The sequence below is a fragment of the Hibiscus syriacus genome, unplaced genomic scaffold (assembly GCF_006381635.1).
Source record: "Hibiscus syriacus cultivar Baekdansim isolate YM2019G1 unplaced genomic scaffold, ASM638163v2 tig00110332_pilon, whole genome shotgun sequence".
NCBI classification, from domain to species: Eukaryota; Viridiplantae; Streptophyta; class Magnoliopsida; order Malvales; family Malvaceae; genus Hibiscus; species Hibiscus syriacus.
This window is the reverse complement of record NW_024062688.1, coordinates 10,017,484-10,044,825: the sequence shown is the minus strand read 5'-3', so window position 1 is coordinate 10,044,825 and position 27,342 is coordinate 10,017,484. Positions and strand designations below refer to the sequence as shown.

General features: G+C 34.5%; 2 protein-coding genes and 2 pseudogenes across 2 annotated transcripts; 2 read left to right on the top strand and 2 right to left on the bottom strand.

Moving 5' to 3' along the window:
• Positions 1–1,989: 1,989 nt before the first annotated feature.
• Positions 1,990–5,908, top strand: LOC120120142 (annotated as a pseudogene).
• Positions 5,909–5,999: 91 nt separating this feature from the next.
• LOC120120141 lies at positions 6,000–12,886 on the bottom strand (annotated as a pseudogene).
• A 1,918-nt stretch (positions 12,887–14,804) lies between these two features.
• Positions 14,805–16,731, bottom strand: LOC120119810 (protein WHAT'S THIS FACTOR 1 homolog, chloroplastic-like). Its single transcript, XM_039139615.1, has one exon. It carries the CDS (start codon positions 16,587–16,589, stop codon positions 14,982–14,984), a length of 1,608 nt encoding a protein of 535 aa, XP_038995546.1. The 5' UTR covers positions 16,590–16,731; the 3' UTR covers positions 14,805–14,981.
• A 3,547-nt stretch (positions 16,732–20,278) lies between these two features.
• On the top strand, positions 20,279–20,960 carry LOC120119809 (transcription factor CPC-like). The gene is made up of 3 exons (XM_039139614.1): positions 20,279–20,426; positions 20,516–20,603; positions 20,763–20,960. Exons 1-3 carry the CDS (start codon positions 20,375–20,377, stop codon positions 20,875–20,877), a joined length of 255 nt encoding a protein of 84 aa, XP_038995545.1. The 5' UTR covers positions 20,279–20,374; the 3' UTR covers positions 20,878–20,960.
• The last annotated feature ends 6,382 nt before the right edge of the window (positions 20,961–27,342 follow it).

Here is a 27,342-nt window from a genome sequence, read left to right as displayed (position 1 = left end):
GAAGAAAGGTACGTAAAACTGAAAAAGATAGACTCGCCTTAACCAAGTCAAGATTAAAAAATGAGTCGGTTTGGAAAATCCCGGAGACCAAAAGAAACTTGTTTTTGATTACTGGGAATATTTCAGAGAACCAAACAAAAGCAGGAGAGAGACAAAGCAGAGAAGAAGCCGTTCTGTGTTTGATGTGATGAAGACATAAAAGCAATGGAAAATGAAGGACAAGTTTCGTCAGCCACTTTTAGAAGAAAACTTAAGAAAGTTCGAAGAGGGAGAGAGTCGCTAACGGCAATTATTATCAGCAATTCTATCATGCCTTTTCCCAAAGAGAACCAACAGCAGAGGGATATTTTACAATTTATATTAGGGTCGTATAATTTTTTTTTCATTTAAATATTTAAAGTATTTTTTGATTTAATAAATACTTATTATTTTTTTGTTAAATTAAATACTTAAAATATTTTTGAGCAAAACAGGTACTAAACATATTCAATTTTTTCATCTAATTAACTAAAATATTCTTTAATTAACGACACACATCAATTTTTTTTAAAATTTAAATAAAAAAATTTAAATAGTTTATGTACCTCTCCCCCTTACCCCATATATATGGGAAAAAGGGACATACATTTTATATAAATTTTATTAATATTAAATTTTAGATAAAATTTAAAAAAAAAAAAATTCAAAGCCTGAAATCTAATCACAAAACTCTAATCTAAATCATAAACACTAAATCACGGGAAATAATCACGTGTGATAAATTTAATATATGGCTAAAAAATACGCTATCGGTTTTGTTATTATTTAAATAACAAAACCGATAAAAAATTACCGAAAATATTATTATTTTTACTGATTTTGTTATTATTGGACACTTTATCGAAAATATTAAAAAACATTGATATTTTAGATAGAAATAATAATATTTTAGGTAATTTTTTTACCGTAGAAATTCCCTTAAATCACAACCAACCATTTCAGACTATATATGATCACTCTAAAATATTACCGATCATACCTCATTAATTCAGCCTTAAACTCTCATGAACCACCCCTAAATCTTAACATCCAAATCTTCATCAACCTTACAATCACAAATTCCAAAATCTTTATAAATACTCTATGCCCTAAAGTTTTATGGTTCTAATACATTTATATCTCTAGTTGTAGATTTCAACAATCAAAGTATTGCACGTGTGCAACGTACCTCAATCCAATAAAAATTAAAGCATTGTTATTTTTTTTTTTTGACTTTTTAATCTTGTTTAACAATGATCTAAATTAAAAGATTGAAACGAAGAAAAAAAATTATCATTTAAATATTTACATAAATGCAAATGATAATCAGAATATGATGTATATCGACAACATTAGATTTATAAAATTTGAGTTGTTTTTCGATTAAACAATAAGTGATTTACGTTCAAAATGGTGTGAATTTTGTGGGATATTTTGAGACACATCGACCTTCGATGACAGTAGTTAATGGTGACCAGAATGACACCATATCATTTTTTGTGTAGGTTGTAATGTCGTAACGTTGTTAATCATTTAAAGATGAAACGATAAAATATGGATAATTCGAAAATTTAATGATAAATTGAAAATAATTTAACTTTATTGATCAAAGTAAGAATAAGAAGATAGATAAGTGATACAATAGTGTAATTTACCCATACATCAATGACTAAAACCCCAAAACCCTAAATCTCATTTTTCTTCGTCTTATTCGGCTGGTTTAAAGGGGAATCCTAGTAATAGAAGCCTCTTCTGCCCAGATCGTTTCGACCTAAGCCAGGGCCAGCAGCTCTGAGTTCTCTCCGAAAAATAGAGGATAAATGCCCGTGCCTCGAGAAGCCTGATCAAGGAAAAAGCTGAGTTTAGTCATTGGATCGGCGAGTTAAGAACCTCTCGTTCCTTGACTGACTAACTAGCGAAGACGTGGAATTAGCTACGAATAGAGCTAGAAGTAGAGATAGAGAGGGAAATATGGGTTCATCGAAGAGGAAAAGAAAGAGTGGGACTTGGGGCCACTCAGGTGATTTGGATTCGTTGAAAGGATCCAAAGGAAAGAGAATAAGAGTAGTTTGGATAGTGCTAGTGATGCTGTAGGTGATGATGGAACTTCACCGGGGGAACCGAGACTTATTTGAGTGAAACAAGGCGTGTTTTCATCAATCTTATCAGACATGATTCTTATTTCTTGTTTTTTTACTACTATATATGTCTGATATTTTTCTTGCAACGCCTTGCAGATTCGATCAACTTTCACTTTCTCCTTTGTCACTGAAGGGAGTCAAGGATGCTGGATATGAGAAGATGACCTTGGTACAGGAGGCAACTCTTCCAGCTATACTACAGGTTATTTCCTTTTTGGCATTATTTATATTAAACCAGCATTCCAGATGAGACATTTGTATTATCTACTTTCTTGTTTGTTTATTATTGAACACTTCAATTTTTAATGGTGAGGAAGCCAAACATGTTAAAACAGTAGCTGCAATTGTGTGGCAGTTGTTCAATATGTTTTAAAAGAATTAGTTGTGGAATGGTTAATCTCTAGCCTCTGATTTTATTATTTGTGCATTGGTTTTTTGCTGTTTTGAGTAAATATATTCCATTTTTTTCGTATCTCAACAGCTATCCACAATTTTGTTTTTCCTTATTTTTTAGGCAAGGATGTACTGGCCAAGGCCAAAACAGGCACAGGAAAGACTCTAGCATTTCTGGTAATATCTACTGCACGGCCCATTATTTCTAATGATCTCTGTGGGTTATGGCATTATCAGAGTTATAATTTTTTTTTCCTTAGTCTTAATGATCTTTTGCCTTTTTTGGGGGGTGAGGGAGAGATAACTATCTACCATGCAACAAGGTTGTAGTTTTCTATGTTTTTGTTATATCTACCCATGCAACAAGGTTGTGTGTTTTCTATGTTTTGTTATATCTACCCATGCAACAGGTTGTTGTTTTCTATGTTTTTGTTATCTCCTGTTCTTAACTTTTTGTTTCTTTTAGGAGGGATTGAGTACAGGCATCACAATGATTAGTTACTCTGAAGTCATTGTAGTTCTATGGGCTCTCGGGGATTATTAGATGTGGCTGGAGGTGTTCACTTTGCTTACTATGTTTGTTTTTGTTTTTTATTTCAGCTTCCATCGATTGAAATTGTTTCAAATTGCCTACTAGTCCTGATTTTAAGCAACCATCAGCAATTAATGTTCTTGTAATATGTCCACTAGAGCTTACAAATCAAGCTGCTTCAGAAGCTAACAAATTACTGAAATATCATGCGTCTATTGTGTACAAGTAGTTATTGGAGGCGTAAGCATTGATAAAGAGAAAAAAGACCTGCGAGCAAAACGTTGCCAGGTGAGTTTGTTGTAATTAATTCTTGCTTCTTATTCATTAAGGTAATGGTTGGAGAAATGTGTTGATACCTATTGATGTGATTTAAGGGGAAAACAACAGTAAAACATCAGAATTATGACTGAAATACGAATGGGAATGAAGATGGAACTCTATAAAACTTATGGCTATATAAAACCTCTAATTTTAATATTAATTCAAAGAAGCGAATGGGAATGATTGTCTTGGTTTTAAAGCCTACAATTTATTTATATGGACTTTCTATCTCACAAGCAAAGATACTAACTTTCTTGCAGTAAAGCTATCTATAACCCTAGATTCAAACCTAAAAATAATTAATATCCCTAGTCTTAGCGGTCTATCATGTCTAATAATTAATAAATACTATAATTTAAACTGAATCAATAATCCATTATAGATAGATTAAGCTCGTGTCAGTTATCTACATTGTTAAACTTTTACTGTCGTGAAGTGAATGAAATTGAGAGAACTGAAGAGGATCTATGTAGGTTATGTCTTAATATGTTGAACATGAACCTTCAATTTCTTCCAATCCAATTCCTGGTCCTCACTTTGAGTAAATACTACATTTATTATCAAGGCCATATATTAGAGGATGTACATTTTATCACCATTTGAACCCTCAGATTCTTGTTGTACACACCTGGAAGGCTCAAAGATCATATTGAGAATACTGAAGGATTTGCAGGGAGGTTGAGTGGTTTGAAGGTACTTGTATTTGATGAAGCAGATCGTTTATTAGCCATGGGTTTCCGTAAAGAGATTGAAAAGATAATTGCTTCTGTTCCAAAGCAGCGGCAGACACTTTTTTTTTCTGCAACAGTTCCTGAAGAGGTTTCTTTGTTTATCCCTAGTGTATCGGATATTGATGTTCCACATATTTGAAGATAATTCTGAATTTGGTAATTGGTGTGAAGGTCCATCAAATCTGCCACATTGCATTGAGAAAAGATCATGAATTTATCAGTACAATTCAAGAAGGTTCTGAGGAAACAAATTCAAAGGTGGGGTTTTCAGCCTTTTTTGTGTGTTCAACTTGGAATTTTTTTGTTTTCTTCATTGCTTAAATTTTGGATATTTCAGGTTCAACAAATGCATATGATTGCTCCTCTGGACAAGCATTTTTTCGCTTCTGTATGTTCTTCTGCAAGAACAATTGCGGATGAAGTGGACTACAGGTGCAATTTTTAATTGGACAGCTGCGGTTTTAAAGTTTTTTCCATCTCCGAAGATTTTGCTACTAGAAAATCACAGTTCTTAAATGTTTAACATCAAGACTTAAAAATCAAATGACACTTTTGCTCACCATTTTGATGATCCTTTTCAAAATATGTAATCTAGAAATGTATTCTGCAGGCTATTGTGTTCTGCACTACTGCTAAGGTAACAAAGTTGGTGGCTGAATTTCTTTGTAAGCTGAAAATGAATGTTAGAGAAATTCATTCAAGAAAATCACAGAATTATAGAACAAAGGTATCTGATGAATTCCGAAAGACAAAAGGCCTTATTCTAGTGACATCTGATGTTTCTGCTCGTGGGGTTGATTATCCTGATGTTACACTTGTCATACAGGTAAGAAGGAACATTTTTTCTTGTTAAAATTAAATCCCCTGTTCTTGGTTGTGTTTCCTGGGAAATGTGCTTGAATGATTTTGAATCAGTCTGTATCCAAGTGCTTAATTCCTTTTTTATATTTAAAATATAGTATTATATTATATCTACTGTGCAATAGTTCAACTCAGTCCCATTTACAAACATTTTAATATTACAACCTAAAAAACATTTTATTATTACAGTTGGGCGTGCCGGCTGATAGACAACAGTACATACATCGGCTAGGTAGAACTGGGCGTAAGGGTAAAGAAGGGAAAGGAATACTCTTGCTAGCACCATGGGAGGATTTTTTTCTACATAGCATCAAGGATTTGCCAATGAAAAAGGCTGTTTTACCTTCGGTGGATCCAAACACTAATCGGAAGGTATACTCTTTTTAGTAGAACGTACCTACCTTCTAAGGATTTTAGCATGTATACATCTATGCATTTGCAACTGGCAAGTGAATCTTTGATGGTTCTAATATATGGTTTGACAGGTGGAGGGGGCGCTTTCCTCCGTAGAGAAGGCAAGCAAAGAGTCGGCTTATTTGGCATGGCTTGGTTATTACAATTCTGTTAAGAATGTAAGCAAGGACAAGTACAGGCTTGTGGAGCTCGCCCAGGAGTTCAGCAGAAGCATCGGTCTTTACGAAATTCCTTCAATACCGAGGCGCGTCGTAAATAAGATGGGCCTTGCTAATATCCCTGGTCTGCGTGCAATCTAAACTAGACCTGGACTGGAAGCTCAGCCTCAATTCTCATATCGGCCCTGCCCTCCCTACCTATAGACAAGATATTATTTGTATTTCTTTTTTGCAGTTGATCACTAGACATTTTGAAGTACGTACTTAAATTATCTCATAGGTGGAAAACATCGGTTTGATTCACATTTCTAATTAAAAAGAAACCTTCAATTTTGATCATTTAATTTTTATTACCCACTCATTTTCTTGACTATGGAAATGTCGAGACTTTGAGCAACGAAACTGGAATTATAGTATCAAATATAAAAATTGTTGGAAAGTAAATCTCCTAACCATTGCAATCTAATTTATAAAATGATAATGGAGAACTTGGTGCCTACACTTGTAATCCTATGGAGACCCTATTTCAGTTACAATTGGTGTATAGAGCCCTAAGTTTAGAGTCTGACCTTCTGTGTTCTGCATCCTTTTAACCACTCAAAAAACAAAGCATTTAAAACAAAATGATTTCGTTTCGTCATTATAGTGTATATACAAGAACATGCCAAGTATGGGTTTGACCATCAAGCGAGAAAACCATCGATAACGAATCACTGAATCAGAACTCGCTTTCATGACCACACAGTAAGTGGATTTTCTCAATGGCAAGCCACCATCATTTCTTCCCTTGGATGGAAACGAATGGGGCTGAGACTCTCCTCATCTTCCAGTAGTGATTCTTCTGACCGCAGATTTGGCAATAAGATCAAAGTCCCCTGTGAAAGACAACATAGATGAGGTTCAGAAACAAATCCAATTGAAATAGAAAAGAGATTAAATCAGGATATAACTTAAATGAGGGTTATGATACAATATTAAAATTCAATTTGGTTTCCATATATAATTGCTTTTGTTAAGTATTGAAAAGAAGCTACCTCAGGTAAACAAGACAAATTACCTTTGGAGGCGAGGTGAAGAAGGTTGGTCTGGCGACTGTTGGGCAGAGATACCATGGAACCTTTGCTTGTCAAATAACCCACTTGACTGCTTCCATCACTTAGCTGCGATACTTCTTCATTCATGCCTGAGAAACCCACGGGTCCAAGAGAACCAAAATCAAGCTGTTCATCTGGGGAACCATAGCCAGAATTATGATCATAGGGATACAGCATGACAACAGAAGGAATGGTATGTCCATTAGAAAACACCCCGCCGGGGTTCATGGCTGACAGTGGATACATGCCATATGGCATGTCTGCAGATGTACTTTGTGAAGAGTTTGAGCAGACCGGTCCATTATGAGACTGGTAAGAAGAATAAATCATGTCTATGTGACCCCCAAAGCCTCTCAGCTCTGCTCTCACCAGAAACAGCTCCGGATTGGTCACACGTGAATCTTGATTTTTCATTTTGATTGCAACTACGGCTGTACCCAGCAGCCTGTGACTTTGAATTGGCATTCCAGTTCCCATCTCTATCACTGTGGTGGTCGTTCCTATCATAACTATATTTTCCTCTCTTTGCATTTGCAGAATGGCGTTCTCTCATCGAAACCTTCTGAAGTAGAAAAGCATACAGACAAGTTATGAAGGCTATAATTTTCAATGTTAAATGACAACCTAAACAACATTAAGATCACTTTAAAAAAACTGCTTGAAGAGACAAATGTAGGAATATCTTATGACCAAGATAATGTTGCATTTGAAAAGACCGTCCTCTATAACATCATACACCAGACTAACGGAGAATGAAAAAACAGGACCACGTAACCAGCACCATTACTCTCCAAAGTATGCCAAAGTTCAAGTGCAGAAATTTAAGGACATAAAGGCTCATTACAGATTTTCAATATGGTACTTACCGGGTTAGGAAGGTATGTCCCAGTACCACTGCGATATCTTGACATTTCATCAGCATGCCGTTGGTACACACTGGCTGGTCTATTTGAAACAGATTGAAGGGAAGTATCAGAAACAATACGAGGCCCATAATTCATAAGTTGAGGAAAGTGGTTCACATTAGATGAAAGAGGTCTCCCAGGGCCATCCCATGGGAAATGACCTTGTAAATAGACAGGTGGTACCATTAGGGGTGAAGGATAAATCAGAGGCGGAGGAAATCGTGAATTTTGGCAAAACCTTCCATACTGCAAGTTTTGCCAATGGCTAGCGATGTCACCATTAAGAATGTCAGATTTACGCTCTAATGGCTCAAGAGATGTAGCGTTTCTTGTAGAACTAGAAGTACTTAACACCTCATATTCATCAAGTCTCTCGGATGATTCAAAATTTGGCAAGATTGATTGTTATCCAAACCCTCATCCCAACTGAAATGGCTTGTAGATGCATCTGGAGTTCCTGTTTCTGTCGGAATGTTGTACACAGGACACAATAAAAATGGTACCGGTGGCCCCGTTATGGTGAAGGCCAAGGGAGGGACTCCAGAATTATCCATAGTTCTTTGCCCTGAACCTGGATCTAAGAGGAATGGAGCAATGGGTATCAATGGATCTGAACCAATTGTCTGAGCTGTTTCAGATCCAGGTATTAGATGTTCGGGAACAGGGGAAGAACCAACTAGTTGAGGTTCAGTAGTTCTTTCTGCCATTTCAGTGCCCACTATTGATGGTAAATTCCAATCTCTGTCATGTTCCTCTGCCTGAGAGGAATATTCAGAACTAGTTTTACCTTTCCGACATGCAGCAGAAGGAACACAGAAGCAGATGTTTTCCAACCCCTTTTCTCCCTAGCTGGCTTAAAGACCTTTGCTGGTGATCCTTCCCAAGAACTTTCTGATGAATTTTTACTTCCAAGTGAACTAGCATGTGAAGCAGTCATGGATCTAGAACTTGCAGTTTTCATCAAAGTAAATATCATTACGTCTGTGATCTTGAAGTTGGAAAACACCTAGATGATCTCCCCTACATGAATCTCGAGTTTCTTTGGAAAACTTCTGCTGGATTTTAGTAGAACTACCAGAGCTGCCTACCCTAGAAGATGGAATAGAATTATATCCACCTGAAGTAGAAGTTGCTTATCATCCAACTTAAGCAATTCAAAACAACCATTATCAAGATCAAAACCACCACTAGAGCACCTGTCATGTTCATGCCATAAATCACGTTCCACTTCCCCTGAATTCATTTCTGGAGGACTAAAATTTTCATTACTGACCTCAATTGGATCCTCTGAATTTGAGGCTAATCCAATGCTAGAAAAATAATGGGTCAAAGGAGAAGAAACTAATCCTTGGGGAAACATTTGATATTTGTAGGAAGAATTCCACCCAAATTTCTCTGATTGTATAACATTGACGGAGGTTGGATAAGAAAAGGCAAGTGACTTGCAGCTAAATTTAGTGGAACAGGAACCTGACCATTAAAGCCACGAGCTGCAGAAAATGCCATCATGTTCACTAAATCTTGCTCTTCCTGTTGCATTCCTTGTACATCTGGAATCAAAGAAAATCCTGACTCACAGTTCCCAAGCCTAAATCATCTTGGTAACTATTTACAAGATCGTTTGCATCAGAAGCAGCATCAATGCTTTGATGGCTTGAAGCTTGGCTAAAAGATGAAGAATCATCACATGAAGATTTAATGTTACATCTTGCTACCAGATCAGATTCAATATTCTTCCTCCTGTTATTATCCGACCTCGTAGAAGGAATCTGGGTCTTCCCACTCTCTAGCATTCTGTTTTCGTCTTGTTGAGAGGTATCTTCTCCATATGTTTCAGTAAGCTCAGGACTAGAGCACGTCCTTGCAAAGAGATATCTTCCTTGAACATCAGTCCCATTCTCTGCTTTAGGAATTCTCTTACCAATACCATTATGAATATTCTGACTTGAATTTGAATCCCATCTACCCTGATCAGAGGTCTTTGAGTGGCTCATAGCACCATGACTCTTTAGGCTTTGAGTACGAAAAACAGAAGAAGCATCATTAATCTTAATTTTGTTTTCCAAAGGATTATAAACATGCTGGGAGGAAACACCTAATGATCCTCGAGCCCTTTCAGTTTGAGTTTCATGCTGTGAAGAAGCATCATTCCTTTTACTGTTTGAATTGTTCTCGGTATTCTTAAATCCACGAGTGTGGTCCAAATTTGACAATCTCAAGTGCCACAGATCATTCCTCGGTGCATCAGGCCGTTGGCCACTGCCATGTCTTTCCCATGTATTCATAAAGAATTGATTTACTTCATAATACAGATCCTCTTTGGGACAATCAAGTAATCCAGCAAGCTTTTTAGCACCAAATGCAAAAGCACTGCGTATCCTAAAGAAATTACCTGGAAAATATATATTATTTTATGCACAACAAAACCTATTATTAGCAGTGGATACAGAAAACCAGAAAATTGACAACTCTTAACTATTACTCACTGAATCACAACATGCTTAATCATAAAGTTGCCACTAATTGCTTTCTATTACCTTTCTTCCCTCCATTGACAGTCTCTTCAACTTGCTTTATACCAATTTAAGTTTAATATTTTGAAAAGTTCTTAATCATGAGGTTCTATTAAAAGTTCACTGCTTGTATCACCCAAAGTTCCATACAGGAAAAAATGGAGGAAAGAGAACTTTAATATAGCAAGTAGCTAGGCCAGACACAGGAACTTATGCCAACCAAAGTATGCAGCAATAGCTTTGGAAACAGACAATGCTAAGGGATAACAATGTCAAAGAAAAGAAAAGAAAAGAATGAAAGGAAAAACTACTTAAAAAGTTACAGATGTACCTTTACTAACACTTCGACCAAGATTGTTATTTACACGCAAAGGATCGATCACATTGAAATATTTAGAAGTAAAGGGTTGACCCTGGTTTTCTTGGCAAACAGCATATCTTGAACTACAAGTATCAAGAAAATATTTGCTAAGTAACAACTCTCCATCTCTTCGAGGAGGTTCCGCTGCAAAAAGCATTTCAAACAAAGTAGTTAACAATAAAAGAAGAGGCAAAAATTCGATTAGTGGAGTATTCTTTATTCAAAGCTTAGAATAATATGTCCAAAAAATGTAGTACCCGATATGTCTGGCAGGGAACTAACTGGAACAGGACCCAATAGGCTAACACAAAGTTTTCCCAGTCAAACTTGCTAAAGAACTCAAGAAAACGATACAGGACCTAAGCATGTGGATGGGAAAAATAAGACAGATGTGGAGACAATGCAAAAGGAATTTAGAATAGAAAGGTAGAAATGGCAACCTCAAGTGGTCCAGAAAACGGTTTATTGTAAACATGGAATATGTAAAGAACCAAGGTTTCCAGGGCATAAGTTGAGATAAGTCCATGATGAGCACCCAATATACGGCTCTCATAATAACACCATGCTTTTATCAATATGATGCTACGCTTGAACAAATGGTTCTGATTTATCAAAAGATCAACCTACACACATGGGCATTAAGTTTGGTTAAAACTTGCATTAATTCATAAAGGCCTATCATTCCAATTTCCAAAAATAAATGTTGAGACACACAGTCGCAGGTGTTGCATCACTAACCTCTTCAAGAAAACAAAGGGTACATAATCCACCGAGCTGATTAAATGAAATGTCTACCACAATGTTTTCTACTAGACACTTGATTATCTTCACCTGAAGTGCATGAGAAGCAAAAGAAAATATCAAAATAAATGTATTAAAATAACAACATCAAGCAAACGCATGGAAGATTCTACTTCTAGTTTAATGCAAGTTGCTTCAGGAGATGATATGAAAAATAAGAAGAAAACATCAGCTTCGCAAATAAGATCCCAGCCAGTAGCAAGTGTCACAAATATGCAATTTTAAATCTGGCCAAGGATACTGAAACATTTGACAGATTGGTACACTTGAGATCCTAAAGAACAAACACAACATCCAAGCTTTTAGAGGAGACTCCATAGGAACTGTGAAGAAAAGACATCTCATTATGACTTTACCTCAGCCTGAATGTACTGAACTTCTTTCACTCGGAATTCAGCATTTTCATTTTTTTCTTCATTTTCCAGCATATCACGAACCTGATGAGCCCATGTATCCTTCAAATTTTGATTCTTACTGAAAGCTGTTAAGTCGATATCCCCATCAGGCAAATACGTCTTGAGGGGCACAGACCCAAAAGTAAACACCTATCAACAGAAATCAAAGAAACTCCATGTTAAAATTGGTTCATGAACTCAATACGCCTAGTCAAGCAAAGTTAAAACATAGATACATCCAGTCCACGATTTCTAATCATATTTCAATTAGAAACTCTATTCAATTATTTCCTCAACCTCAAAATCAAATATGAGGAATTAGACATATAATTTCATATTAATGCTATTTTTAATCATTAAAAAGAAATTATAATTTGATTGGACCTGACAAGGGAAGCATTTGGAGATGAGGCGTTGCACATAATCAGCAACGGCATTACGGCGACCTTCCGAGGGTGCATCGGGCTGAATGCAGGCAATGAGATCAGCGGTTCTTTCCTCAGCCTTCATCCATCGCTCGGAGTCAAGTATCCGAATCACCGAGGCGGCTTCATTCGGTAACAAACCGTTCGGTAATAGCCCGATGGGGGGATGCTGCGCCGCCCACCCTTCATACTCTCCCATGCAATCCTAAACCACTTTTCCTCGCCTAAAATCTTCTTAACCCTTCCAACAGCCAGAACGCGACCAAAAACAATAAATTTCAAAATAGAAAAGGCAACTAATCCAAGAAAAAATAGATCGTTCCTTTCAATATGTTCGGTGTCCTGGTGAATCTGTGACTACAAAAAATTTAACTTTGGAGTTAGTGCTAGATTTCTTTTTTATATTCTATTTGTTTATTTAATAATCTGGTAACAACCTATATTGCATCAACGTTTCTGAAGTAACGAAATGGCAAGTCCAGTAAATACTGCCAAATCGAAGGGGGATATTCTAATAAATTTCCCAGGTAATTTTCCCCTTTTTTCCTGATTGATATTCTCAAAGGTTGGATAACAGATACTAGAAATCAGAGAATTGAAGCTGGAAAAAATAGGAAAAGGGAGAAGGAAACCAAAGGGGGTAAAGGAAAGGGAAACAATGGGGGGAGCGGTGAAATTATCAAAAACCCTAAATAGAAACTACACCAATCCTGGAAATTGGAAAGAATGACGAAATAGCAATTGAAAATGAAAATATTGGGGATATATCTGGAAATAGTGGGGGAAAAAACGGAAGGGTGGGGAAGAACGGAAGCGTTGGTTACAAGAACAAGGATCTTGGAAACGTGATAGAATTACCGCGACCTTTTAAGGTGCAGTTAGACCCAAAAATCTATTGCGTAAAATACACTATTAGTCACTAACCTATTGTTTCTTTCTTATTTTAACTACTAAATTAATTTTTAGCAAAAATATCATTAACGTTACATTTTTTTCTTATTTTACTCACTAAATGTTAAAATAATTAACCACGACGTGGATATGATTTTTTATTTTATTTTTCATGTTATTTTTTATTTTTCATCGAGTCATCGTGCTTCATTTATATTAATTTTTAATAATTTTATTCATATCAATAAAGTGGTGATTAAAATAAAAGCTAGACTTTGGAGATCTGGCTTGAACCAATATGTTTATTTCAAAATTGTTTGTTTAATCTTTTGAAAATCATAAACTCGTGTTTATTTCGAATTTTTTTTGAAAATTATTTGTTTAACCATTTGGAAAATCATAAATCATTGTTTGATGACCAAACCATTAGGTTGATTTCATAAACTCATGTCTGTATGGCAGAGCATGGCTGAAGAGATGATTGACTCGCTTGAACTGCAAACTATCACGTTGGATTACCGGCGGGAATGCCAATGCCAACAAGACGAATCGCTTACCAGTCCAGAACTAGTGGAGGGTACAGAAACAATTTCAGTGCTTCATGGAACAAATGGGTCCGCAACTGCAACTACAAGAGAAGACCAACCGGACTGCCATCAGTTTTGTATCTCTCGAGATTGTCTAGTGATAGGCAGGAAATAATAGCAACTACAGTTCTTGGACAGGTGTCCCAACAACATACCTTAGCAATTGCTATTAGCTGGTTTCTGGTTTCGAGCATTGCGATATGGAGATTGCTCACCAGGCATGCCTAGTAGCTATCGCCGTTGTTCCTCTCTTCTTGTACCTAATTGATGATGTGAGTATAACCATCGGCTGATGCCGGGTTATTCTCATCGCAATCACCAAGTTTTGCACTTTCATTGGGTTGTCATATCAGATACCAGATCGTTAGCAACAAGTTCTAAGTTGCTAACAAACTTTGAATGAAGTGGAATATGTTACTAAGTTCTCTTATAATGTTCTAGGTGAAACAAATTAGAGCTAAATATGGTGACTACTTTGGCATACATAATAGATGCAGGTTATCCAAGTGCTTTTGATCTTCTGTTAGTCGTCTGCTACAAATAGGCTTCTTTTTTGTGGCTTGTGATTATTAATGTTGTCCTATTTTTTTGCTCAGAGGCTCATCCCGCTGCTATCGATGTCTTTGGAGATAATGGTGTTGCGATACTGGAAGCTTATCAGAATGATCTTGTTTACTTGAAGAGGAAGGTTTTACCTTTAACTCATTAATCGACACCTTTTAATCAAACCAGCATGAGTCTGCAATCCTAGTCAAGAACCCATCAAATTGTGCCTTATAATTCACCGATGACGGTAAAGAGTTGCCTTAAGATCAGGGTTTCATGGATGAGGTTTTCTTTATCCATCTTGTTATCTTACATTACTTCGGGTTATATCATGATTGATGTCCAAAAGCTTTTCCCTTTTTGTGTTTTCACCATCCCTCGTCTAAATGCATTTTGCAAAGTTTTCAAACATGCTTTCATCGTTTAAATATTTATTAAAAATGTTTTTAGACAACCGGAAGAGAAACTTAGATAACCAGATGGTGCCGCTTCCATACCTGGTAAACAATCAAAACACATTAACATCCCAAACGAGTTTCCTAAATCATTGCGTATATGAACTAGGCATACACATTAGTGTTTGCACATATGCTTTAATCATCCATGAACTCCAACCAGCCATTTCACTGTTATAAATACAACGTAGTATGGGAAAAGCATAAAAAATAACAAATCACCAGAATATTTCTGCTTAGATCGCTGTTAATGTCTCATATATATGAACAAAGGGATAAATTGCTCCAAGATTACAAGAAACAAGATTTGGCATTGAACCAAGCAGTAAACTGGATTCTTTCTCCAGACAAACCCGACCTTTTGAAGCCAAACAAGGATAAACAACTAATGGGGTCAAACGGACGGGAGTCTTCAATTTATAGCAAATTTGGTATATTTTTACCATCGCTCTCTTGGCCGACCATCAGGAAATACAGGAACACGATTTTCTTCTTTCTTAGCCGAGAAAGCAGCTTGTTTAGTTCTGTTGCCCAATCCAACATTAACAGGCTCATCATCTTCATCGAAATCTGGTGGTGCATCATCATCATCATCATCATCATCTTCATCACTCCAATCATCCTCATAGTCATCACCATCTTTTCCGCCCTCAGCATCACCAAACCCACCATCACTCAGATAACTATCCATATCAGACCATTCTTCTCCTTCCTCGTCACTTGCCTCCTCCGGCATATCACTTTCTTCATTCCTATCATCGTCTTTCTTCAAACTACCCCTTTTTGGGAACCTAGGAATGGCAACAAGAGAGCGGAACTTTTCTTTAATAAGCAACAATGGATCTTTATCTATCAATTGAGAGTCACGATAAGCTTCCCTGAGAAAAACGGAATCCCTATCCCCTTTCAAAGACACATAGAACATGTCAGGATGCCTTATTATCATCCCTCGAAGTTGCTGAGAGAATCTGAATTCCTCTCGAAAATGAGTGAGGTGGTCAACAAGAGTTCTCTTCTCAACAGTTAGGCTCAACATCTCATGTACAACAGCACAAGCATGCTTTTCCTTCTCTGGTGTTCCCGATCTCAATCCTGAAAAGTCTGAATAAGGGCTTATATAAGGCATGTCTCGAAACTTACATAGCCGCCTCATTTCACCCTTAGAAAGATTAAGACCCTTGGGAAGCTTAATTCTATTGAACCTAAGCGGTCTATCTATAATCAAGTTCTTCTCTTCCAACTCTCTAGCTCGATTTTCCTCTTCAGCTAGTTCAGCAGCTGATACTGCAAGCTCAGGATCCCAATGAGTTAATTCCAAAGCAGGGCCTCGTTCAGTTTGAACAACACGAAAATACTGAGGGTATCGCTGACAAATCGTGTCACGAAACTCTAAAGGAAGCCCAAGATCAGTCCTCAAATGAGCAATCTTCTCCAACAGAATCCGCTTCTCCATTGACATCATCAGTAACTTCCTCAACTTAACAACCAACAAGCCTTCCATTTCATTCCTGACTCTCAGCTCATCCAAATATAGCTTTTCGGCTTCAGGTGTCAATCTAAACCTCAATGAATAAGCCCCCTCCTCCATGATTTCAAACACTCCAGGAAACTTCCTCAATAAAGCAATGAATCTGCGCCTTTTCTCAAGACCCAGGTCTCTTCTATACCTCCCCAATGACCTAAGTGACATGATTCTATCAGGTTGACTCACTAGAATCTTCCTTATCTTCAACACCAATTTAAGCTTCTTGTCCCTTTGAATCACGTTATCAAAAGGAACCTCTTTTCTTCTCTTAACAGCAGCTCTTACTGGCTCGTAAGGGACATGGGGTTTTCTCAGGTTACCCAAGGAAGTAAAACCCTTATCTTGAAAAACCAAGCTTTGGCCCAAAAATGGCGTCTTTTCGGAAACATTGTTCAAGGGACGGAAATGGGATTTCGTACAAAGTTTTGGTTTGCCGTGAAATGAGGGATTGTAAGAGAGGAACAGGGGAAAGGAGGTTGATATTGAAGCTTTGTTTGAAGCAAGCAGAAGCAGAGGTTCCATTTTCAATTGTTCAAGTATTGATAGAAATTAATAAAAAGATAAAGAAAGTAGAGTTTTGAGGGAAGAATTACCTGTTTGGAATAAAGGGTGAAGCTCGTTCGGAACTGAAGTTTCGGATTAGGGCTTATAAGCAAACCCCAGTTTTAACATATGAGATTTTTGTCATCTACAAAAGGATTTTTCAGTGTAAAATTATTGAGTATGAAGGGCAAAACTGTCATATTGAAACCAAATTTGTTTGAAAGGGCAAAACCAATTTTCTTACCTAGGCCAAGGAGGATTGTCTTTCCATGGCTAAGTGGAGTAAGGGAATTATGACGAACAAGTATTCAACGTACATTTGAGCAATTATGCTAATTATTAGTTTTGATAGAAAATACAAATTTACTGTTACTTTTTCTTTTTTGAATAATTGAGTTTTTGGTTAATCAAAGAAAGGCAGGAAATGATATTGTGTAAGAAAATAAACTGTACATAAATGAAAAGAACGAAACCAACACCAAACAAAAATGCTATCTTTCAATCTCCAGTAGCTTTTACATGATCCTTTTCAATGTTTTGCATCCCTCTAAGTTCGAATTACCGGAATATACATGCATTGTGAAATGTTTGAGGGAAACAAATAAAGACTAAAACAGTCAAACACATACATGTTGATTTTTGGCGTATAATTGTAGGTGTGATTGGTCATATTTGTTCCGTATCTTTCTTAATCGGTGATGATGTATACACATCATGTATGCGTAGTTGCTCGAACCCGAAATATTTAAGAAGAACAACACTCATTTTTATCACTGAAATCATTCATTGGATTCAATCTAGCTTCCTCTTTGAATAGAAGAGTAGAGTATGCCTTAATGAGTACCAGTTTTATCACATTTTTAATTGTGAGTTTCGTGCATATATTTTAAATTTCTGCTATGCTCTAATCTCGAATTCTCTGTAACCTTTGTATTCTGTATGTTTAGGTTTATTCTTATGCACCGTTTGCTTATAACCAACAGCAGTAGCCTTCAATTTAGCTTTTCTGCCAATTGAAATTTATTTGTGTTTGATTATATAGAAAGGTTGATTTTGGTTGTTGCGTATTATGTTGTTGCTGTGGATACATTGTCATGGAATTGTTGTGGTTTTGGTAAACCTCCTATTGTCCGTACTCTTGATCTGAACAACTGTTAGACTCTCGTAGACCCTCTATTGTCTTCCTCATGGAAAGCAAACAGTAACATGTAAAACATGGAACACTTTATAAATCGATTGTGTTGGATTCGACATAGATGTTACAGGTGAATAGGGAAACTTGCCCCTTTGTGGTCTCATGAATGGGTATTTAGAATTCAACATCACCGTAGTTCACTTCTATTTTTCACTTTTATAACGTAGGATTAGATTGATGGAAATAGCAACTACAAACAGAGTTGTTGGCACTAAAGGGAAGTATAAATAAATAAAATATAGCATAACAATAAAATCGTGTCGTGGTGATCCACTGTCTTAGAAGTTATTTCGGTCCGATAAGTGTAATCGCAACGATGGTCAAATGCCCCCGAGGTTAACACGGTTATCAAAAAACTCGTATACCCAAGAGATTGGAGTGGACAAAGGTGGTATTGCTCTTCGCCACTGATAATTTTAAAATAGGAAAAACTTTGAAGAAACGTTTGTAGAAAGAGAAGAAAGCTTAAAGAGAAAAGAAGAAATGTTTGCTTGATGATTTGAAAATGCTACAAAAGTTCCGTATTTATAAGTGTATTTTTCAGACAAGAAACGAAGACAAAGGCATGAGTTACGGAATTAACTTATTGGATGTAATATTACAACAATAAATCTCTACATAAATGACTGTAGCAGTTGAAATTAAAATGTTGTCAACTACGAACTTAAACAAAAAAAAAATCTAGGTTCATAGTCAAAATACACAGGAAAAACCAGCTATAATAGTTATTAAAATCACAACAATAAAATTTTGAAAATTTAGCCATGCCAATTTACAGAAAATATCTGTTTCACACTTTAAAAAACATCCATTTTTACATTTGAGAAAATATATCTATAAATACTATATCAGAAATTTCATTTTAGTTTTCTTGAAAATATTTTCCTTTAAACAATTTTCCGATTTTTTCCATAAATAGAATATACACACAATACATGTCAAAGACACATAACAACCACAAGCCAAATTGAGACCACAACACACATATGCAAGGGAGTTCTAACCACATTTAATATAAAAGGGAAAGGGAAAAGGTGTCCCTTTAAATACCTTCTCAAAGGTGTATTCCTATCCAACGTCGGATAAAAGACTTTTAGTTTCTATAGCATTTCTAACATAGATTATTCTTTAGGATAAATTATACTAATGGTCAATGAACTAGATTACACTTTGACCGTTGAAATTAAAAAATCTTCATTGGAGTTAATTTTATAAAAAAAAATCTTTATTTCAATCGTTAAATTATCGAATCATAAATGACAACTAACCTATCATATTTACATATTGTATACATTTTAAAAATAATTTAATGTCATCCAAGGAAAATAACATGCGAGCAACTGAGCATGTTGACTTAACTTTCATTTTCATATAGGCGAGCTACGTAAGTTGTCGTTTATGATTTGACAACCTAATGATGGAAATGAATGTTCTCTCTAACGATAGTGACTCCAATGAAGGTTTTTTGGATTTTGGTGACTGAAGTGGAAGCATCCTAAAAATTCAATGACTATCAGTGTAGTTTATCAGACTCTTTATTCAGAGTGTTACTTTAAAATTAAGATAAAATACATAAACAGTCATTTGATTATAAGACATTGTTTTATTTAGTCGATTATTAAAAGTTACATAATGGTCCATCAACTATTGGATATTACTTTATTGAGTCATTCGACTATTAAAAATTACAAAATAATCACACGATTATTCATAGGTTTAAAACTCATTATTTCCTGTTAGAGAATTGACAACAGTTTGAGCTAGACATTAACTTGTTGATTGTGATATGATAAAATTTGATCTAGAAATCTCAAACTATCATTAATTTTTTAATAAAAAAGGACGAGTTTGAAACATATAAATAATCGAGTAACTATTTTGTAATTTCTAATAGTTGTGGACTTAATAAAACAGTGTCATATAATCAAGGGACAACAAAGCAACGGTCTATAATCGGGGACTATTTATGTACTTTACTCTTAAAATTAATAAGAACATAAAGAATGTTTGAATCATAATGTTAATCAAATAACGATAACTTTAATGTTTTGAACTAAAATGTTCATTTTTTTCCACACGTACAACCGATGAAATGAGGAACTAAAATAGATCCTTTTATATAATGCACGGACTTGTAATGAACTTTAACCCAAAATAATTGTGTACTTAACCACTAGTAGGGAAATGCTTTCAGAAAAAATAAAGCCTATTATTAGGGAAATCTTCAAGGGACTTGTAGAGTCTACTCATCCCTGTAATCTAATACACCAAATATAAGTAAAAATACTGGCACGTTAAAAGCTTAACAGGGAAATGCGTACGAATTAAACAGCGACACCTAAAAGTCAACCGAATTTAATTTGGGGTTGGCTGGTAGGATCTGTCGTTCGTAGGCAAGGAAGCCCCCATTTATATAAAACCTCATTCGAAGTCCACAGAATTGATATCACAAATCTGTCGAGGGAAGAATTAATTACCCATCGTCCTCTGTCTTAACTCCTTTCACGTATTGGGTTTCTCTCATTTTCTTCCAAAATTCTACCCCCCCACAACGGCAAAAATAAAAGAAATGGATAGACGGCACCGGAAGCAAGCCAAGACCACCGCCTCCTGCTCTCAAGGCAGGGTTGTTTTCATTTCCTATTGTTGATTTCACTATATTTCTGGGTTTGTCTTAAAGTTCCATCTTATAGTGTTAATGTTATTGCAGAGGTGAGCAGCATTGAGTGGGAGTTCATAAACATGTCTGAACAAGAAGAGGATCTTATTTATAGAATGTATAAACTCGTTGGGGACAAGTAAGTAAACCTCAAATAACTCTCTTTGATTTCATGATAAATACATAGTTATCACTGATTTCAGAGACTTAAATATTATTTTTTTTGCTTTATATGGAGTAGTACTGGGTTGGTTTCTTCGTCCCAAAAGGTAACCTAATACTTGAATGATTCATGTAGGTGGGGGTTAATTGCAGGTAGGATTCAAGGGAGAAAAGCTGAAGAAATAGAAAGGTTTTGGATCATGAGACACGGACAAGTATTCGCCAACAGGCGTAGAGATCACCAAAACTGATTAACAATACATCTACTTAATGTTTATAAGGAAAGAATTGCTCTCTGCCTCTTCCTTCATTTCTTTGGCTTTTGCTTTCCCTTTCCCTTGTAGTAGTATGTTACCAGGTGGTTTTTTTTGTTGTGATGGAAATGGAAGTACTTGTAGCATTAGTATAATTCCTTCCGTCCATCCTACATACAAGGTAATCAAGAATAAAGATATATGGTAGTATTGTTCAATCCAACCTATTAATAATACATACACACGTAACAGTTTGAATACTTTAGAGAAAATACTTGATGAATTCATATCAGATTTTATTAAATATTTAAAATAATCAACCTTGAAATCTTCATCAACCGTTATTTAACAAGGAAACAAAAGCAACCCATGACTATGACCCTCAATTGTAACATGATGTGATTAATGATTAAAAAGGCATATTATACCTTCCAATTCTTGCAACCTATTATGCATGCATGCCGACCAATTCTTCAATTTCTATATTTGCATATTAAGATTGAAATACAAGTCTTTCAAATATACTTTTGACCGAGTGTTCTTAGCTGTCTGTATTTTGGTGTGTGTTTTATATTTTTATCCGTAAATATAATTTTAATTCTCTTTAACATATTTGACTCACATAATATAATCGAGTCTTGGTATTTTATGTATTATTCGATAGTACAAATTGTAACGACATAGTTACTATTACGAAGTTTTGCACCATCGTTCCTTGCACTTCTTTATTCTTGAGGCTAAAAGTTTCACCAACAAACAATCTTTCAGCTTAAATAATCAGTATTATTTGTTGATAATATAATGATAAAATATAGAAATGGTGTTTTTGAGAAGAGTAAACCTGATTGTTGTCTTGTGTTGAGTCAAAAAGTCGAAAGGCCGAATGGCCATGGTCAAGAGGTTCCCACTTCCTATAATCTGTCATGTTTCAAACATCAATCCTCTTTTATAAAAAGCGCCACTACTTTGTTTTTGCTTCATCTTTTTCTTAATTGTCGGGAAAATAAAACAACTGTTTTTGTATTTTGTTTATAATACGATAAATAGATACAGACTAAAACATAAATTAGCTACAGTCTAAGATATTTGTGGGTCCAATGATATGGATATGACAAGAAGCATACCTCGGGCAAGTGGACTTCACAGTATATCAGAATCATCAACCAACTATTGATCAAAATGATTCTTTTTTTTCATTCAGATAAAAGAAAGTATCGTTATTTTCTTTTTCATGTTTGTTTTGATTTTCAATCACAGACTGTAACTTCACAATACATATTATTATTATTTAATTATGATAACAAATTAAAGTCACTAATAAAAAAAATAACCTTAATGAATCAAATACTTTTCATGTACATGCACAAATCAAATAACCTAAGTGGTTAAGGGTTTTGTTGTCATCCATTGAAGTTCAAGATTTGAGCACCACATATGTCATATGTACGAATGTTCATTGTCAAATAATTAAAAGTCTTTGAACAATTATTATTGTATATTCACCCTAGATTTGTAAGAAAAAAAAACTATTACTGCATGTCAAACCCCTACACCGTATATGAATATATAGATGCTATAAATAACTGAAAAGATATGAGCTGTTAGGCATTTGTTGTAACCGGACCTTTGAGGGAAAAGTCGACTAGTTGTAACGACAATGTTTTTTCTTTTTGAAATGATTTTATGAAATGTTGGGAGTCATCACCAATCATTTTTAAGGTGTCACTGGACACCTAAAATCGGGTAAATTTAATAAAACAATTTATTTTATCAAAAATACCAAATTTAGTTTACGAAAACCAGAAAACATGTTGGGGAGTCGATTACACGTGGGGAAGGGTAGTACCCCACAACGCCCATAAATTGGTACATAGTTGATTGCCCTATATTTAAAAATTGTAAGTTTTGAGTCCAAAGTTTTATTTAATTCAAAAATCATTATGGATGCCAAGTTTAAAAAAAAAGATGTTGGTTTACTAAGACCAATAATGATCACCCTCGACCATGTAATGCGAAAGCTTCGTTATTGATCTACATAAACGAACATTGCCTTAAAGTTTAAGAAATCATGATATGGAGTTTTGAAAAGAATGTTGATTTACTTCGGGAATTACCAGTGGTCACCCTTGAGCATAACGCATAGCATACACTATTAATTCCTTGATAAATGAATATTGCCTTATTATTTTAAAAATCAAGATGCAACTAAACAACCACTTAAAATATCTAATTATGCTAGGTGGGTTAATTAAGACAATCTCTAACTTAAAGTGTCAAATTATGTAACTTAAAGAACCTAGAGGACTAAAGTAAAAAATGGAGGTTCTGATATTAATCCTAATTTGTTTTAAGAAATTATTGAATCGAATAATCGAAATGGACCATCGAGCATGTTAATACGAAAGCCAATTCGAATTACTCCCTAAATTAAATGTTTAAAATGATATTTAAACCTAAAGTGGAGACTCTAATATTAATCCTAATTTATTTTGACCAATTATTACTTCGAATAATCGAAATGGTCCCTCGGGCATGTTACTGCGAGAACCAATTCAGATTACTCCCTAAAGTAATGGACTAAAGTGTGAGAAGTCTAAATCTAAGACTAAAATTAAAGTTTAATGTTCTAATTATGGACTAAATTGTAACAAGTCTAAGTCTAAAGGATTGATCCTAAGATCTAATGAATTAAAAAAAAACTTCAAGGAAAATAAATTAAATAAACATGCATAAAAAATCAACATATATTAAAGTGTACAAAATTAACTTTAAAGACTATTTAATTATTTACAAGTTACCAAATAAAACTATTAACAAAATAGTTTTAGGGCTAATTAAAAAATTAATCTAAAGACTAAATTAAAATATATAGAATAGTGACTAAAATATACAAAATAGTAACTTTAAAAAATTAGTTCAAGGACTAATTTAAGCTAAATATACCAATTTCATAATAGTGACTAAATTGAATATTTGTTAAAATCAAACATGCAATTTGAGAATTAAACGGTGACCTAAATGTGAATACAAGCTAAAATATGAGTGACTAAAGTATAATTATTCTAATTTTATAAACTGAAATACTCTAACATGCAAAATCTGTACAATTAAAATATCAGGCCGCGAAAATTAAAATAAAATTGAAATGACCTAAAAGCAATACTATTCTAAAGTTTCAGTGACTAAAAGTGAATTAATCCAAATCTCGTGATATAAATACCTAATTATAGTTTAACCTAAACTAACCTAATGCTAATTCCAACTCTCGACTGCCTCACCCTTCTATGTTTTCTCTCAAACATCCTTTCCTTCTCTTCTTAACCGAGAGACTCCACCTCTTACTCCGACAACCACTTTTCATGATGGGGAAGCAACAAGGACTTCACTCAAACCCGATCTCCACCTCGCAACCCCTATTCTCCACCAACAGGCTCTCCTAGAAATCCACTCCATCGTAAATCGGCTTCGTTTTCTTTTCGATCTCCACCTGCGGTGGTCGATTAAACCCGAACTCACCTAAAAAAATAACCAAAGCTCTTTATTTTGCTCCTTTAAACTCTATAGATCCCAAAACAAACAACACCCTCTGACAAACGTCATTAATAATTTATCCTCAATCTCAGTAAAAAGAAAAATAGAGAATAGTTATAACGAGAGTAAGGGTAGATCCGCAGGGACTAAAGAAGTTGCCGATAATTTAGTTTTTGATTTCTGATTTGGATAAAAATTGCAAAATAAATAAAGAAGGGGTTTGTTGATAGTTTATAAAGAAAGTAAATTTAATCTAAAGGTAATAAAGAAAGTAATTTGGCTTTAGCTTTGCCTCAATTTAGTCGATCATTGAATAGGATCTTAGCTTCGGATTCATGTCGATTATAGTCTACAGGGCCTAACTCATGTAACTTGTTTTTCTCTCAAGTGAACCGATCATCCAAAACAAATATTTGGATCCCAGTCCATATGTGTGCTAACCGTGACAATCGTTTGTTAATACCAACTCTGTTTTAGTTTTATAAAAAACCCGACTCAGATTATAGCATCTTGATGAGAATTGAACCTGATTTTAGTTTCTCTTAGCGGACTGCCACTAAGTGTGTTCATAGGAAGTCGAATGTGCTACAAGTCGATCCTTCATCCCAACTATTAATCGAAATTGTAATCAATCCAACGTGCACTTTTTGAAAAGATAACGTTTTTGATTTTAAAAGGATAATCGATTGTCAATCCTTGATTCCAAAAAATTGAATATGTAACTTGAAGGGTATGAGGTGCTTTTCAATTCTCATTATCAGAATTGAGTCATTGTTTCAGCCTTTGGCTTATAAAAAACTTAGCTAAGCATGGTAGAAACCATACTTAATATTTAAAGATAAAGAAAACTTTTAAAGAAAAATAAAGAAAAACGAAAGGAAAAGAAATGAAATGAAATTTTATAAAACTAAAAGAAAAAACAAAAGAATTCGAGATATGAGAGATGATTTTGAGCTTACCCCAATGGATATTTATACTCTCCTAAAACCATAAAAATGTAGCATAGATGACAAAATAGATAATCCTTGGAATTTGTTTGAATTAAATTCTAAAAAAACAAAGATAAATCCTAATTTAAAGTTTGAATTTGCGGCTGAGTCTCCCATCTTCACGAAAATGTTGACTGGACATTATAAAAGATATTGATTTGAAGTCACATTAGACGTAGTTATGCTCACTAAGCCGACCTTGATTTCGGAAAATTAAAAAAATTACAGAATTTTATCTCTTTTAACACCATATATGAAACCTACTGTCATGCATAGAAAATGAACGAAAACGCCAAATCAACAACTTAAATCGACTAATCAAGAAGTAATTATCAATAAAATATTAACTAATTTAATCACTAATCATCCTCAAACCCTAAACACGACCTAGTGACACTGAAATACCATCTACCCTTTGACCTTTGCTCAGCCACTCTAAACTGACCTCACTTGTCTCCGACCATGGACCAGACAAAACTCCCCATGTAAAGTCGACCCCCTTTGTATTCTATTACTCCTTTTCCTCAACAAATAATTTGCATGCAATAAAAGAATAAAGAAACGAAACTGGAATACCTTTCGAAAATGAATTTTTTTTATTTCAATTGAACCATCAAACATCTTATAAAGCTTTACAAAAAGAATATTAATTGCACTACTCACAAGTTAATTAACGAATAGCAGAAATTAAATTCATAGGTGACATGTAATGACTCAAAACATTACGAATTTCACTTTATTTTTAAATCAACTAAACCTTCTCTAATATTGATAACTATAACACCACCAACCTAGTATGGTCGTAAATCAAACTAAAGATGTCACATTAACTAATCAAAACTTAATTAGAGGAGCATCAAAATTAAACCAGACAAACAACCTTCTAAATAATCATAAACCGTTCATTTATGGACTAAATTGCAAACCATATACATAAATCAATTCACATCTATCAATAGTACAGAAGAATTGTTAAATGGAGGGGTCCATGAGCAATTCAACATGTAGCGGTAATAATGATACAATTGAGTATTACACAAAAATGTTACAAAGCTGTAACAATTTATGTAATTCTATAGTAAATTTGACTTATTTTAAGGACTTGTAGTAGAATTTTTCGAAATATGGCAACATCACAGGCCAACATAGAGACTCCAATTTCCTTCCAGAATTTGTTTTTCCTGGAAAAATGAATTTGTTTCACACCCAAAATGAAGATTAGATGGGAACACTTGAAGGATAAAACAGCCGCATTGTTTCTCACATTTATTCATTGGTTTCCCAGAAATGAGTGAACAAAGGAAGAAATGATGGAGGCCATGCTAGAGATTTAGTTCTTTGAAAAAGGGAGCGAAGAAGCTTTGTTTGTATCCCAAACAACCCCCTATTCAACGAGACAAGACATACTGCACATTATTAATGATTATATTCACATTCCGGAAGGTGGGGTATACCCAAAATTATAATTATTCAGAACTTTAAAAGAAATTGTTAGCCTTTATTACGTTCTTTTAGACTCTTAAACTTTTTATTTTTTCTTAAACTAAATTAATTGATAAAAAATATTTTGTTACTTGTTAATATTGGTTTAAAATTTTATCTTGAAAATAAAATTAAAAACACAAAACTTATATCAATTTAACATGTATGTTATTTTTTCGTCAATTGAATCAATTTGATAAAATAAAATAAAAGTTTAAGAGTTAAATGAGATAAAAAAAACATTTAAAAGTTAACTTCTTTTTAACTAGAAGTTTAAAAATATTTAAAATAAAAAATATTATCAAATAAAAGTTTGATTGTCTCTATCGATTATTGATATCTCAATTTAAACTAGCGAGTCTCCCAAAAATACTAAAATAGTTAAGAGACAATCAAGAATATTTATGTTCGTCTTTCAAATTTTTCTCTATAAATAAATGAATTTTTCAGTATGTGTCTA

Bases quoted from the DNA above. Each gene is read 5' to 3' on its own strand.
- LOC120119810 (XM_039139615.1), bottom strand. From the start codon at position 16,589: ATGGAACCTCTGCTTCTGCTTGCTTCAAACAAAGCTTCAATATCAACC.
- LOC120119809 (XM_039139614.1), top strand. From the start codon at position 20,375: ATGGATAGACGGCACCGGAAGCAAGCCAAGACCACCGCCTCCTGCTCT. The intron at 20,427-20,515 runs GCAGGGTTGTTT...ATGTTATTGCAG, and splicing joins CACCGCCTCCTGCTCTCAAG to AGGTGAGCAGCATTGAGTGG. The intron at 20,604-20,762 runs GTAAGTAAACCT...TGATTCATGTAG, and splicing joins TATAAACTCGTTGGGGACAA to GTGGGGGTTAATTGCAGGTA.